Source organism: Quercus lobata, chromosome 12 (genome assembly GCF_001633185.2).
Source record: "Quercus lobata isolate SW786 chromosome 12, ValleyOak3.0 Primary Assembly, whole genome shotgun sequence".
In the NCBI taxonomy this organism is placed as follows: Eukaryota; Viridiplantae; Streptophyta; class Magnoliopsida; order Fagales; family Fagaceae; genus Quercus; species Quercus lobata.
In genome coordinates this window covers 36,366,962-36,379,184 of record NC_044915.1, presented here as the reverse complement: position 1 = coordinate 36,379,184, position 12,223 = coordinate 36,366,962, and the positions used below count along the sequence as shown (strand labels likewise).

The 12,223-nt window shown below is 30.5% G+C and overlaps 1 protein-coding gene across 1 annotated transcript; it reads left to right on the top strand.

Moving 5' to 3' along the window:
• Positions 1-1,131: 1,131 nt before the first annotated feature.
• LOC115972561 (NDR1/HIN1-like protein 13) lies at positions 1,132-2,653 on the top strand. Its single transcript, XM_031092886.1, has one exon. It carries the CDS (start codon positions 1,242-1,244, stop codon positions 2,088-2,090), a length of 849 nt encoding a protein of 282 aa, XP_030948746.1. The 5' UTR covers positions 1,132-1,241; the 3' UTR covers positions 2,091-2,653.
• The last annotated feature ends 9,570 nt before the right edge of the window (positions 2,654-12,223 follow it).

The following is a 12,223-nucleotide window of genomic DNA, read 5'->3' as shown; positions in this document are numbered from 1 at the left end:
TGGAATTTTTATCACGTCAGATGCCACCACTTACAAATCGAGACTTAAAAACTCGAGTTTTAGACACTCAAGATGCTAGTTTCCTAGATTGTTTTGAAACATGACAACTAACGAAATTATTTGATATTTAAGGTTAATTAGAAAAAAAAAATCCTCTATGGTAGAATGTGATAAGGCAAAATGCATTATGCTAAAATGCAATCTCTTATAGTTCATTCACGCAGAATATAATCTATTCTAAAAATAGCATTTGGTATTATGATGAAACTCTTATTCATATATAAGTAATTATGTTAAATGAATTTGCATTTGGTAATGATACTATACAATGCTTTTTTTTTTTCCGACAATAACGGTGTGTTCTAATATGGCACCACGATTGTTATTAGATTTAAATATTGATCATAATTCATCTTAAATAAAATATTGATCATAATTAGTGTATTAAGAAATTATTCATACGTAATAGCCAAAAAAAAGAAGAAGATTATAATACTAAATCAATTATATCATCCGTTCAAGTGAGTTAATAATTATAGGCTTCAATTATCTCAACTGGTAAAGTCTCTGATGGCTGTATAAGAGATTTGAAGTTCAATCCCTACCTACGCTTTTTTCTTATAACCCTTGAGGATACCTGAGTGATGAATTCAATAAATTTGAAAGACATGCCATAAACTTAGAATTTCAAAGTTTTATCCACCACATTATTAGTCTATAAGTTTTTTTAGGATACCAATAAATTAGTCTAATTAAAGGTTGGGACACAATTTCCTTATTTTAACAAAAACCTATTATAAAGAATGTCAACTGGCCACTAAGCCAAGACCCAAGATACATGCTCTGATTAGATTATCATATCCAAGCCCAATATTTGGACCATCAAAATCAAATACATTACAAGTTACATATATGGCAAACCAATGTTCCATTCTTAGTAAAGAAGTACTAGCAGTGAAGATGATGAAATTCATCAGAGTGAAAAAATAATCAGGTCCGAAGGTATAGAAGTAACCAAAACCAAAGCAATTTTGCATGTAAAAAATCAATCTCGGAGAACCGCTAGGTAAATTGATTTGACCAAGTAAACCCTCCTCTAATATTGGAGAATCTCTAAACCAAACTTACCACCAATCTCTCTGTCTCTCTGAGCCTAACTCGGTTTCCCTCCAATAATGTTGCATTTTTTTCCAACATAAACAATCACCCTCCCTTTCCTCACCACCGCTCCCCATCTTCACATGGCGGAGCGGGCCGACCCTTCTGTCGACGATCATGACTCTAAACCATCAGCTGATAAACCAGAAAATAATATTCATGACTCTAACCCATCAGCTGAGAAACCAGAAAATAATAATCATGACTCTAACTCATCATCTGATCAACCAGAAAACAATAATCAATTAGCTCCACCTGCCTTTCGTTCTGCGACCTATGTTGTTCAGGTCCCTAAAGACCAAATCTTTTGTGTTCCGCCTCCTGAGAATGCCGTTCTAGCTGAACGCCGTGGAAACCCTTTTCGCTGCAGTAAAGGGAAGAAGCCCCGTCGTCGTCGTCCTCGTTGTTGCTTGTGTTTTTCTGTCTCTGTAGTTCTTCTTGTCCTTGTTCTTGCTCTAATTGCTGCAGTTGTCTATGTCTTGCTCACGCCTAAGGATCCTACTTTTCGCGTTGAACGTGTTGTTGTCAAGAATAATACACGTCCAGATTATGGCATTACGATTAGAGCCAAAAATTCGAATGAAATAATGAGCATTGATTACAAGGCAGGTGGTGTTGCTTCCCTTTCTTTTAAGCAACGAGGAATTGCTAAAGGAAAATACCCATCTTTCAAGCAAGACAGCAAAAAGTCAACATCATTTCATGTAGATTTTCATGGCTCAAACATTGTATTGCCTAAGGAGATTGAGGAAAGCATGAAAAGCCAAAAGCCAAAAATCAAAGTTTCTTTGTCTCTAAAGATGGATGTACATGCAAGAATTAGAGTTGGGGCATTACATTATGGGAGCGTGAAATTCGTTGCTGCTTGTGATTTCACGGTGGATACATTGGCTAAGAATTCTCGTATCCTGTCACAGAAATGTCATACCTAACGCCAACTCTAGAGGGGACATAGGTAGGAATGAGTAGGCGATCATAGAAGTCTTTCTGATCATTTCAAGAATTAATTTTTTTGGTCATCTATACATTTTTGTTTGCTTTTGAATTGATTTAAATTTTTTTTTTTAATTATTTCCCTGATCATTTATAGGCTGGTGATGTAAAGAAATAATTTGTGACCTTGTTATTATAATTTTTCTGTCCCTATCCTGAAATTGTATCATGTAACAGTGTGATAAAAACAAGGGTGGAGAGGCATTCTCTTTGGTTTTTTTTTGGCTTCCCTATTCCTCATTTCACAATATCCGGGTGCTGTAGAGTTTTCTAATAATTCTCTTGCCAATGTAAACATTTTTGTGCATGTGCATTTGAAATATTTTTTCACCTGGTGGCTGCTTCTCTCTAGTGGATTGGCTCGCTCTTCAGTTGTGCATTTTTCACTTCAGTTTCAAGTTTCCAGAGATCAATTTTGTGGCTAACCGTGAAGAAGTGGTGGTACATAAACAAACGAAGTGGGAAATTCTACTAAGCAATGTAATTGTACGTACAGGTCAGATATCCCAAGGCCTATACACTTGATGATCTCTTAAGAAATAAGTAAATTTAGTATGTTAAGGATTTGTGGATTGCGGATAATATTTAACCATTCATAGATTTTTGTTAAGAATTCCATATTCGTGTGCATTTTCAAATTCGCACACACCATGTAATTTCTGCATTTTCAAGGTTTTTTTTTTTTTTTTTTTTTTTTGAGAAACAAAAATAGTGTCAAGTTTTTTTTTTTTTTAAGAAATACTGTAAGTAGATTTTCAAGTTTGTACTCAATTATTATTTTAAAATTCATGTTGCACGTATTTGCAAATACGATAACTAAATAATTAGAATAATCAATTTGAATGAGAGATTTCGTTTTATTTTTTCATAAATAATTAATAAGACAAACAATTTCGGTACTCGAAGTAATTAAATTCGTTCTCAAATATTTGTTCAGCTATGTAAGTTGCTATGGATTGCTTCATTTTAGTAAGAAAAGAAGAGATAGTATGTGTAACCTATTTATATACTTACGACATGTTTGGCATGTGGTAATAGATTTTGTAATGTAATGGTTTTCATTTGTAATAGTTATTTGGCTAATTATTTGCATGATTGCATCTTCTTTATCGAGAATAATTATTCCTTATAAATACTTATTTCTTAAATTGAGGAATAATTATTCATCTCTAAAAGAGTTTTAATGGCTATTTCTTAATTTTTTTATTTATTTATAGAAACATCTATTTCTTAGTAAGTGTAATACTTTTTTTTTTTTTAATTATAACAAAATTTAGTTACAAAATTGACTGTAACCTTAGGTCTTACTCAATATCTTTTCATTGGATATGAATTTCGATAAATTTACCGTTGGATTACATCTTCTTCTTATATCCTCCATACTTGTAAAATTTTTAAAAAATTAAATATCAATGGTTGTGTTATCAATAAATTATTTAAATTGCAAGTTTTTGTAGTTTAATATTATGTATAAAATATAAACTTATAGATTGTGGGGACAATTTTTGCCTAGACCAAGTGTTGCACTTGTAGTCATTTTTGGCTTGGAGAGTCCCACATTGGAAGGAAAGCCTTCCTCTTTGTACCTTATAAGGCATGAACCAATGGTGATAGAGTACCACTAGTATGGTTAACCATACTAACCATGGTGATAGAGTACCACGAGGACATAATTGTAAATTTATACTAACTTCATTTTCCATTTTCAACCAAATAAATAACTTTTCTATCTCTTCACTTTTCTATCCTCTCAACCAAACACAAATGGAAGAAAACTAAATCACTTCTATCCTCTTACTTTTCTATCCGTTCCCTATTTTCTATCCTCCTACTTTTTCACTCTTTCAATCAAACAGACCATAGTACAACGCGTATCTAACTTAAAGAATAATGACACTGTTTCTCATTAAATAGAACGATGTCGTGTTTTTTTTTTTTTTTTTTGGTACAAGAACGATATTGTTTTGAACTATATAGGATTGTTCTCACAAAGCACGCATTAAATAGAATGATATCGTTTTGAGCTAAATAGGATTGTTCTCAAAAAGCACGCACTGGAACGATGCCGTTTCATAAGTCTCATTAAGTCAGTTAGTCATACGTGCACACGTGTTAATTATTGATTAGGATAAGTCTGTTATAACTGATTAGATAGTTTGGGATACAAACCCAGATATTTTAAGCACTGATCTCTCTCTCTCTCAGAGTATATAATGTAATATAACACTCACTGTAATTAAGTTTTTGATTAATCTCAGTTTTATCCATAGCGTTTTCTTTCTGTGTATGAAGTTTTCATAATTAATGAAATGTTTTGAAATTTTAAAATACTTTGGATTAGTTTCAAATGGGTTAGAAGAGGTTTAAACGGGTTAAAACTTAAAAAGTAGTTTCAAATTGAAAGAAAACACAGTACAATAATATTGGAATGGATTTCAAATCTAATTTGAGACACTTGCTCTAAATCCAAATTGGAAGAACTAGTCGCCGCTAGCTCTAATTAAATCCAACCTTTAATTTGTTGTGTTTGAACTTTGAAGGAAACTCTAACCAAGTTTGTTGCTTGGTCTTTTGTTCATGTTCCTAAATCAGCAAATTTCTTAAGCGCATAATTTACCCAAGTGGGCTTTTGATTGTAAATCCTTTAGGCCAATCCCAAATTCCCAATCTTCTGCTCTCCCTAGTTGGGTTTTTGCCCATGAGATTAGAGATGTTCTCGTGGCCCATATGTTTCATTTGGGTAATAGTATGGGAGAGGGGATGGATTCTTTCTTATCTTAGTATAGTTAATCGTCCTCTATACTAATCATCCATTACAGAGAACCCGTTTGGTTTAGAGATAACTCAGTTTCAAAACTCATAACTCAATTCTCAATTTTTGAAAACACCCATTTGCTGTTTCCTATTTCCATCACTCTAACTCAAATTTTTGAGTTTTGAGTGATGGAAACAAATATTGAAAATCAAGCCAAACACAAAAAAATTTGTGGGACCCACGTGTTTTGAGAACTCAGTTATGAAAACTAAGTGATATGATCAAAAAACCTACTCATCCAAACAAGCTCTTATTGTCCTATTAGAAATTTTTTCATATAATTCATTGTACTTAGGGGCAAGTATGATTCTACTAGACTTCTCATTCTTTTCTTTTCTTTTTTTTCTTTTTTTTTTTTTCTTTTTTTTTTTGTATTTTGTATTTTGTCTAATTGCAACTATTTTTAGATACATAAGAGACTCCATACTTAGTAAAGAAGAATAGCGAATAATAGAAGTTCTTTCATATTTCTATAGTTAAATTGAGAAATAGGATGAAGGATAATATGCTCTTATAAATTTACTACCTCTCCTCTTATTTAAGGTTCTCCTTTAATATATATCAAAAAGGGTGTTTTAGGGAAAAAAAAACACAAAATTTTCTCCCTTCTTCTCATCTTTCTCTTTTACTATAAAATAAGGAATAAGGAATGAGATATTTATCAACCTTACCCATTAATGGCATATACTTTTTGTGCGGTTGAGAATCGAATTTCTTTATTTATACCTAACTAAAAAAAAATGACATGTTCATTTTTGGTATTTTAATTGTTTTTTTCAATCTTTCTTACCAAACAATAAAAGGGTTGAGGGGAGTGAACTACTGTATTCTTCCATTTATTGGGTAACTTACTAAATTAAGAAAGAGAACGAGAGATAATGTGCTTTTATAAATTTACTCCCCCCTCCTCTTATTTTAGGTTTTTTTTCTTTAAAAAAAAGAAAAGAAAAGAAAAAAGACGTTTTGAAAAGAAATAAAAAATGAGATATTCGTCAACCTTATACCTCAATGGCATCTATTTTTTGTGAAGTTTAATTTTGATAGTCAAATCTCTTTATTTATACTTTACTAAAAAAGAAAAAGAAATGAGATATTCATTTTTGTATATTAAATTTTCAATATCTCTTATGTTTGGTGGAAAATTATCGTCCTTTACTTCCTTTATTATTATTATTTTCATCCTTATTACCTATACTAAATGACCAATCAGACACAAAAATAATATTTAGTAAGAGAGTGGCTGGACTTCAACTCTTCCCCACATTATTGATTAGATTTGATTCCCTTCTGTATCAAATAAAAAATGAATCAAAAGGAAGTAAGCTTTTTAAAGCGAGTCATTTTTTATCTAGAAGAATGAGAGAACACATGATAAGAAACAGGCCTTTTCGGCTTTTCTCTTAATATACCTTATCTTGAATCTTGATAAGTGGATATGGATGTATGAGAAACCTCCATCCAAGGGACTCAAGCTTTGCTACTTTTTAAAAGACACGATTGAAAGTAAAAACTAATCTAAAAAAATTTAAACGTGAATATTAATATTAAGAGTAAGCAATATACTTGTAAATATTTATAAGTGACTTATTGACTTGAATACTTTTAAAAATTATGCTTTTAAAATTTTAACAGAAACTCTCATAGCTTGTTTGAACAGAAGGGGAGTAGAAAAGGTAGAGTAAAGGGAGGAAGAATAAGTTAAATTACCTTATTTGGATGTTTTTTAAAGAGATGAGGGGGAGAGATTTGGAGGAGTTCTAACTATTTTTAACTCTTCATTTTTAATTCTCCCAAATTAGAAAGATTTAGAGAGAGAATAGAGTATATAAATATTTGACCAAATAAACGACTAAATTTATCTTTATTACATTAACAAAATTATAAACTATAAAAAAAAAAAAAAAAAGTTAATTATTCTCCTCTCCTTACTTAATTTTAAAAACATTTAAAGAATTTTTTTTGGAAGGTGTGTGTCATACTAAATTATATATACAAGCAATTTTAGTGCCACAACAAAAGACAGAATTTATGTCACAACTCGTCTATATGACGAGTTGTGATTGGTGAAGGAGTAATGGTGGGTCCATATAAGGACATTCCTCCACCAATCACAACTTATCATATAGACGAGTTGTAGTATAAGTTGTGCATTTATTCTAACACCAAACTTTCTCTGTATATACACTGTTTTTTCAAAGTTCTATTGGTATTAGACTGCTGTCATTCCTTCCGTATAGGCGTATAGCATTAGCAGTAGGTTGATTTTTTAAAATCAGTACAAGATAGGACCCATAGTTTTATATTAGAGTTATAGTACTTTCAGATTTTTATTAGAGTTAAATCAGTACAAGATGGGCTCCATGTGGTTGGTGGAGAAGTGATGATGGATCTATATAGAAACATTCATATACCAACTATAACTTATCACATGAATGAACTGTAGTATAAGTTGTGTATTTTGTTATAGCACCAAACTTTTTCTATATATAAACACTGTTTTTTTCAAAGTTCTATTAGTATTAGGCTGCTATCATACCTATTCCGTATAGGCATATAGAGTTAGCAGTAGGTTGTTTTTTTTTTTATAAATCAGTACAAGATGGAACCTATAGTTTTATATTAAAGTTATAATAGTTTCAGAGTTTTATTAAGGGTTAAATCAGTACAAGATGGGACTCATGTGATTGGTGGAAAAGTGACGGTAAGTTCATATAAGGATACTCTTTTATTAACCATAACTCGCACGAGTTGTCACATATCTGTATCTTTTACTGTAACACCCGACTTTTTCTATATATACACTGTTTTTTTCTAGCTCTATTAGTATTAGGCTGCTGTCATTCCTACTCCGTAGAGGCGTATAGCATTAGCAGTAGGTTGTGTTTTTCTAAATCAGTACAAGGTGGGACCCATAATTTTATATTAGAGTTATGGTAGTTTCAGAGTTCTATTAGTTAAGGCTGCCGAGTTCTGAACCATGTAGCAGTAGGTTGTACCCAATAAATAGAAAAGTTTTTTTGTCTTTTGTGTAGAGGGGCAAATAAGACATTTCAATGCAATATACTGTCATTATTTGTAAAAAATTTGGCAGTTCAGTGCCCCCCCCTCCTCTGCTCTATGCTCTATGAGAATAACACATTAGTTTATACAGTAATAGCCTAACACTCCTTCCAAGGGACTCAAGCTTTGCTACTTTTTTAAATAAAGGCTTCTCTTTTCTGCCAAATGCCAGCACATATTATCATTGCTGAGGAGTATAGGGAAATTAGTTTAATTCATTGCTCTGAGCACTGCTGCACTTCACACTGCAAATCCCAACAAAGACCTGAAATATTTGCAGAACATAAAAATCATGTTGTACTGAGTTTAGTTCAATATCCTTTAAATCTTTTATAGTAACTCCACCAAAGAATTTTTAAAATCCTATTCTATATGTGTTTTCAAATAAGTGAATTAAATTTTATCATGTCATCATTTTGGTATATATTTTACTTCAGTTTGTTTTTGGCAAAAAAATGTTTTAAGAAAACGTTTTTGCATTTTCTGATGTTTGCTATAAAGAGAAATGCAATTCAACAACAAACAAGCTAAATAAAAACGGAAAAGTAAACCTAACCATGCATACAGTTTATATATGCTTGATGACCTTTGCTTATTGTCCAAGTTAAATCACTAACGTAAAGCATAAATTTTAATTTTTTAATTTTTTTTTAATGAAAACATAAAGCATAAGTTTTTTTTTTTGATAATCCATAAAGCAGAAGTATTGAGAACACATGAGAGAGAATAATTATTATTCTCACCAACCTAAATTTAATGCACTGTTAGGAATAATGTACCTAACCGCTTGTCACAGACGATATAGTGTAATTGTAACTACCAACAATAGGGATAAAACCTAAATTAGCAAGGCTCTAAAACTATGGTAAGTAGCCATGTCCCCCCTCATTAGAGTAATTTTTTGTTTTTTTGGGTGTGGCTAAAACCCTCATTAGAGTATGTATTTTTTGCTCTGCTCATTCGAGTAGTTAAAAACGTAAAATGATAGCAATAAGGCAATGTTGTTGATGTTACGGGTCTAACACTTTCACCGCACATAATTAAACACTTAAACTCAATTTAATGGCTCATCAATGCTTTATTGCTTGATTTAGTATATGAAAATTCACATGAATCTAGACTAATAATAATATAAATTATACATTAGGGGGCTAACAATAATTAAATAAATCTTATGATGATTTATGACTCTACTCAATCTTCCATAGTCGAAACCTAGGTTAGTTTGGAATCCGATAACGACAATATTTCCTTCCACCGAATATCTGATCCTAAAACCCTAATTTTAAACTTGAGGACCCATTACCAGACCAAACCACTGTGACCCTTGTGAAATTAAATAAATAGGGAAAGTAGATTATTCTCATGCAGTTCATTTCCAAAAAAAAAAAAAAAAAAAAGTGCTAATTAAGGAGAGAATCGTGAATACAGCTCAAAGCAACGTAAAGAAAAATGGAGTGATAATGCCCACCAGATAAAATGCTCAGTGGACTAATATATTAATAATTCACATATGTAAAGGCACTCAATAGATCAACGGTAAAAACAAAATAAAACCCCTTAAATATTGCATTTAGTCGAAATTGGAGTACTTAAAAATTAAAGTAGCAATATAACTTTTTTCTTTTTTTTTTTGAGGAACAAAAAATCAACATAACATCAAGAAAAATAATTCATAGAGGAGGATCACTTGTGCAAAATCAAATAACGGTTAAAACTCTTCTTTTGTTTTCATGCTTTGAAAAAAAAAATCCATTAAATTAAAATTATGATTCAATTTTATGCCTTTGCTTTCCTAGTCCATGTGCAATACATAATTGACCGAGTATCAAACCAAACGAATTTGCTATTTTTATGAGACATGACACTTTGAAGTTGAAACCCAAATAAAACAAATGTTCGGCCAAGCCCAAAGTTGACGAGTTTTGACGCTGGAAAGCATGGTTTAGATATTTTATGAAACACTTGAGAATGAGGGGTCCAAGTTTAACTATTAATTTGCAGTGTTTGACCTTTGATATTTTATAGAAGAGATTAATATTCTTTGAGTCTTCGAAAATTCCAACTTGGACTCATACACACATGGCAACTAAGAAATTTTTTTTTTTCCAAGGTAGTTATTAAAAAGCTTAATTTATACAAAATATAATAGAAAAGAATTTGAGTATATTGACATCACCAAAAAAAAAAACACGTAAATATATTAAGTTTTACAATTTCTTTCTACTAATAAAATGAAAAGGCAAAAAGAAATTGATGAGAGATCAAGTGAAAACTGAGAATGCATGCTAAGATAAAAGTAATAAAGTGAGAAAAAATTTGAGATAATAATAAATAAAAAAGGAAGGAGAGAGAGAGAGAGAGAGAGAGAGAGAGAGAGAGAGAGCAATAGATTATACCTGTTGTGACAGCAAACCGAGTAGAAATAAAATTATGGATTATGGAATGGGTTATATGAGTTAGGAATTTGAATAATTAGGGGTTTTTATTTTTTTGTTTTTGAATGGACTTTTTATTGAATATTTTGTTCACTTGTTGTTGTTTGAGCTATTTTTGCTGTTATTTGGTCTAATAATTTTTATTGTTATTATTTGGCTTTTTATTTTTTATTTTTTTAGGGGGTTAAGGATTATGTTTAGGGGACAAAATTAATTTTGTTGAATCCAAATTCTTAGGATTTTTAAATTAGGATGTTCAATATTTTCTTTTAGACTAGACAAGTTAGTTTTAAAATAATTATGTGTATATATATATATATATATATCTTTTATAAATATATATATTTTTGGGCAAGTTAGAGGGTTGTCACACTGGGAAATAGGAATCTAGTGAGCTTAAGCTTGATGTTTTTTGAAGCATTTTATCAGGAAAGAATGCTTAACTGGGTTGGGTTGGGTTTGTTTTTTGTTTTTTTAAAAGTATTCTTTGAGTGTTAAATATGCTAAAATAGATATGGAAGCGAAAGTATAAAATATAAAGTACTACAGGCATACAAGGGCTACGTGGTTTAATTAGTTTAACGACATTCGTTCACTAAGGAAACTCTTTAGAGTTGCATCTTTATTATATGAGTGTATTATAGTACAAACTTTGCATTACAATGAACTCAACATAAGTATATATTGTAAGTAAAACTCTAGACTAACTATACACTAACTACGGTTAATAGGTTTGAATTACAAGTAAGAAACTTGATTTGTACACAAGATAATATTGGACATGGATCTATACTATTGAGCAAATATATCTAACTACCAATAAAAAAAAAATGCTTAACGGGATATTTTGTTTTGATTTTTTTTATTTTTTGCTGAGAACGTCTTGATTTGTTTTTGGATTTTAGCTTAGGGTCATATGGATATTTTGTTTTTCATATGATTTGACCATAGGTGATGGTAACGTTCAGGAGCAACTCTGTCGTAAAGCCATATTTCATCAGGCCAAAAGCAAAAGTAAGAAAAATCTTATTATAAAAATAAGAAGGTACAATAATGTTACTTGGAAAATTGTCAAACACTTATAAAAGTTTTAGTAGCATTATTATCTGAGGTGACACGACTTGTGTGGACACGTGAGGATGCAGACATTTGTCTGTATCATAAGGTGTCTAATGCAATTGATGTATCGGATACAATCACAACCTTTTCCTTTTTCTTTTCTTTTTATTTTTTATTTTTTTTTATTTTTTGAGAAACAAGACCATGATTCTTAAAGTAACCATTCTAAATACGCAACATATTTCACAATATTTGAAGTTACATATTATATTTATTACAAAACCACTTTTACATAAAATATTATAATTAATCATCACTTTTAGTTTACATCAATTAGTATAAAGTGATGGTCTACTTTTAAAATGTTATAAAATTATTATGAATTTTTACTTTGTTCTTAAAATGACTCAAATATGTAAGATAACATAACATAATGTTATATTACCAACTACCTTATATTCATGAGACGTGTTTGGCATTTGCTACGATAATGTTCTACCAATAGAACTGTACCCGCATATGTGCTATTTGATTTTTTTTATTCAAATTTTTTCTCTCTTCCATACAAAATATCTTCTTTCTTCCATACAAAATATTTTTCTTAATTAAAAAGAATTAAAAAAAAGTTTAAATAAAATGGTGAAAGAATAGAATATATAATGTAAGATATATTATAAAGTAGTGTGTTAAAATAGATAAA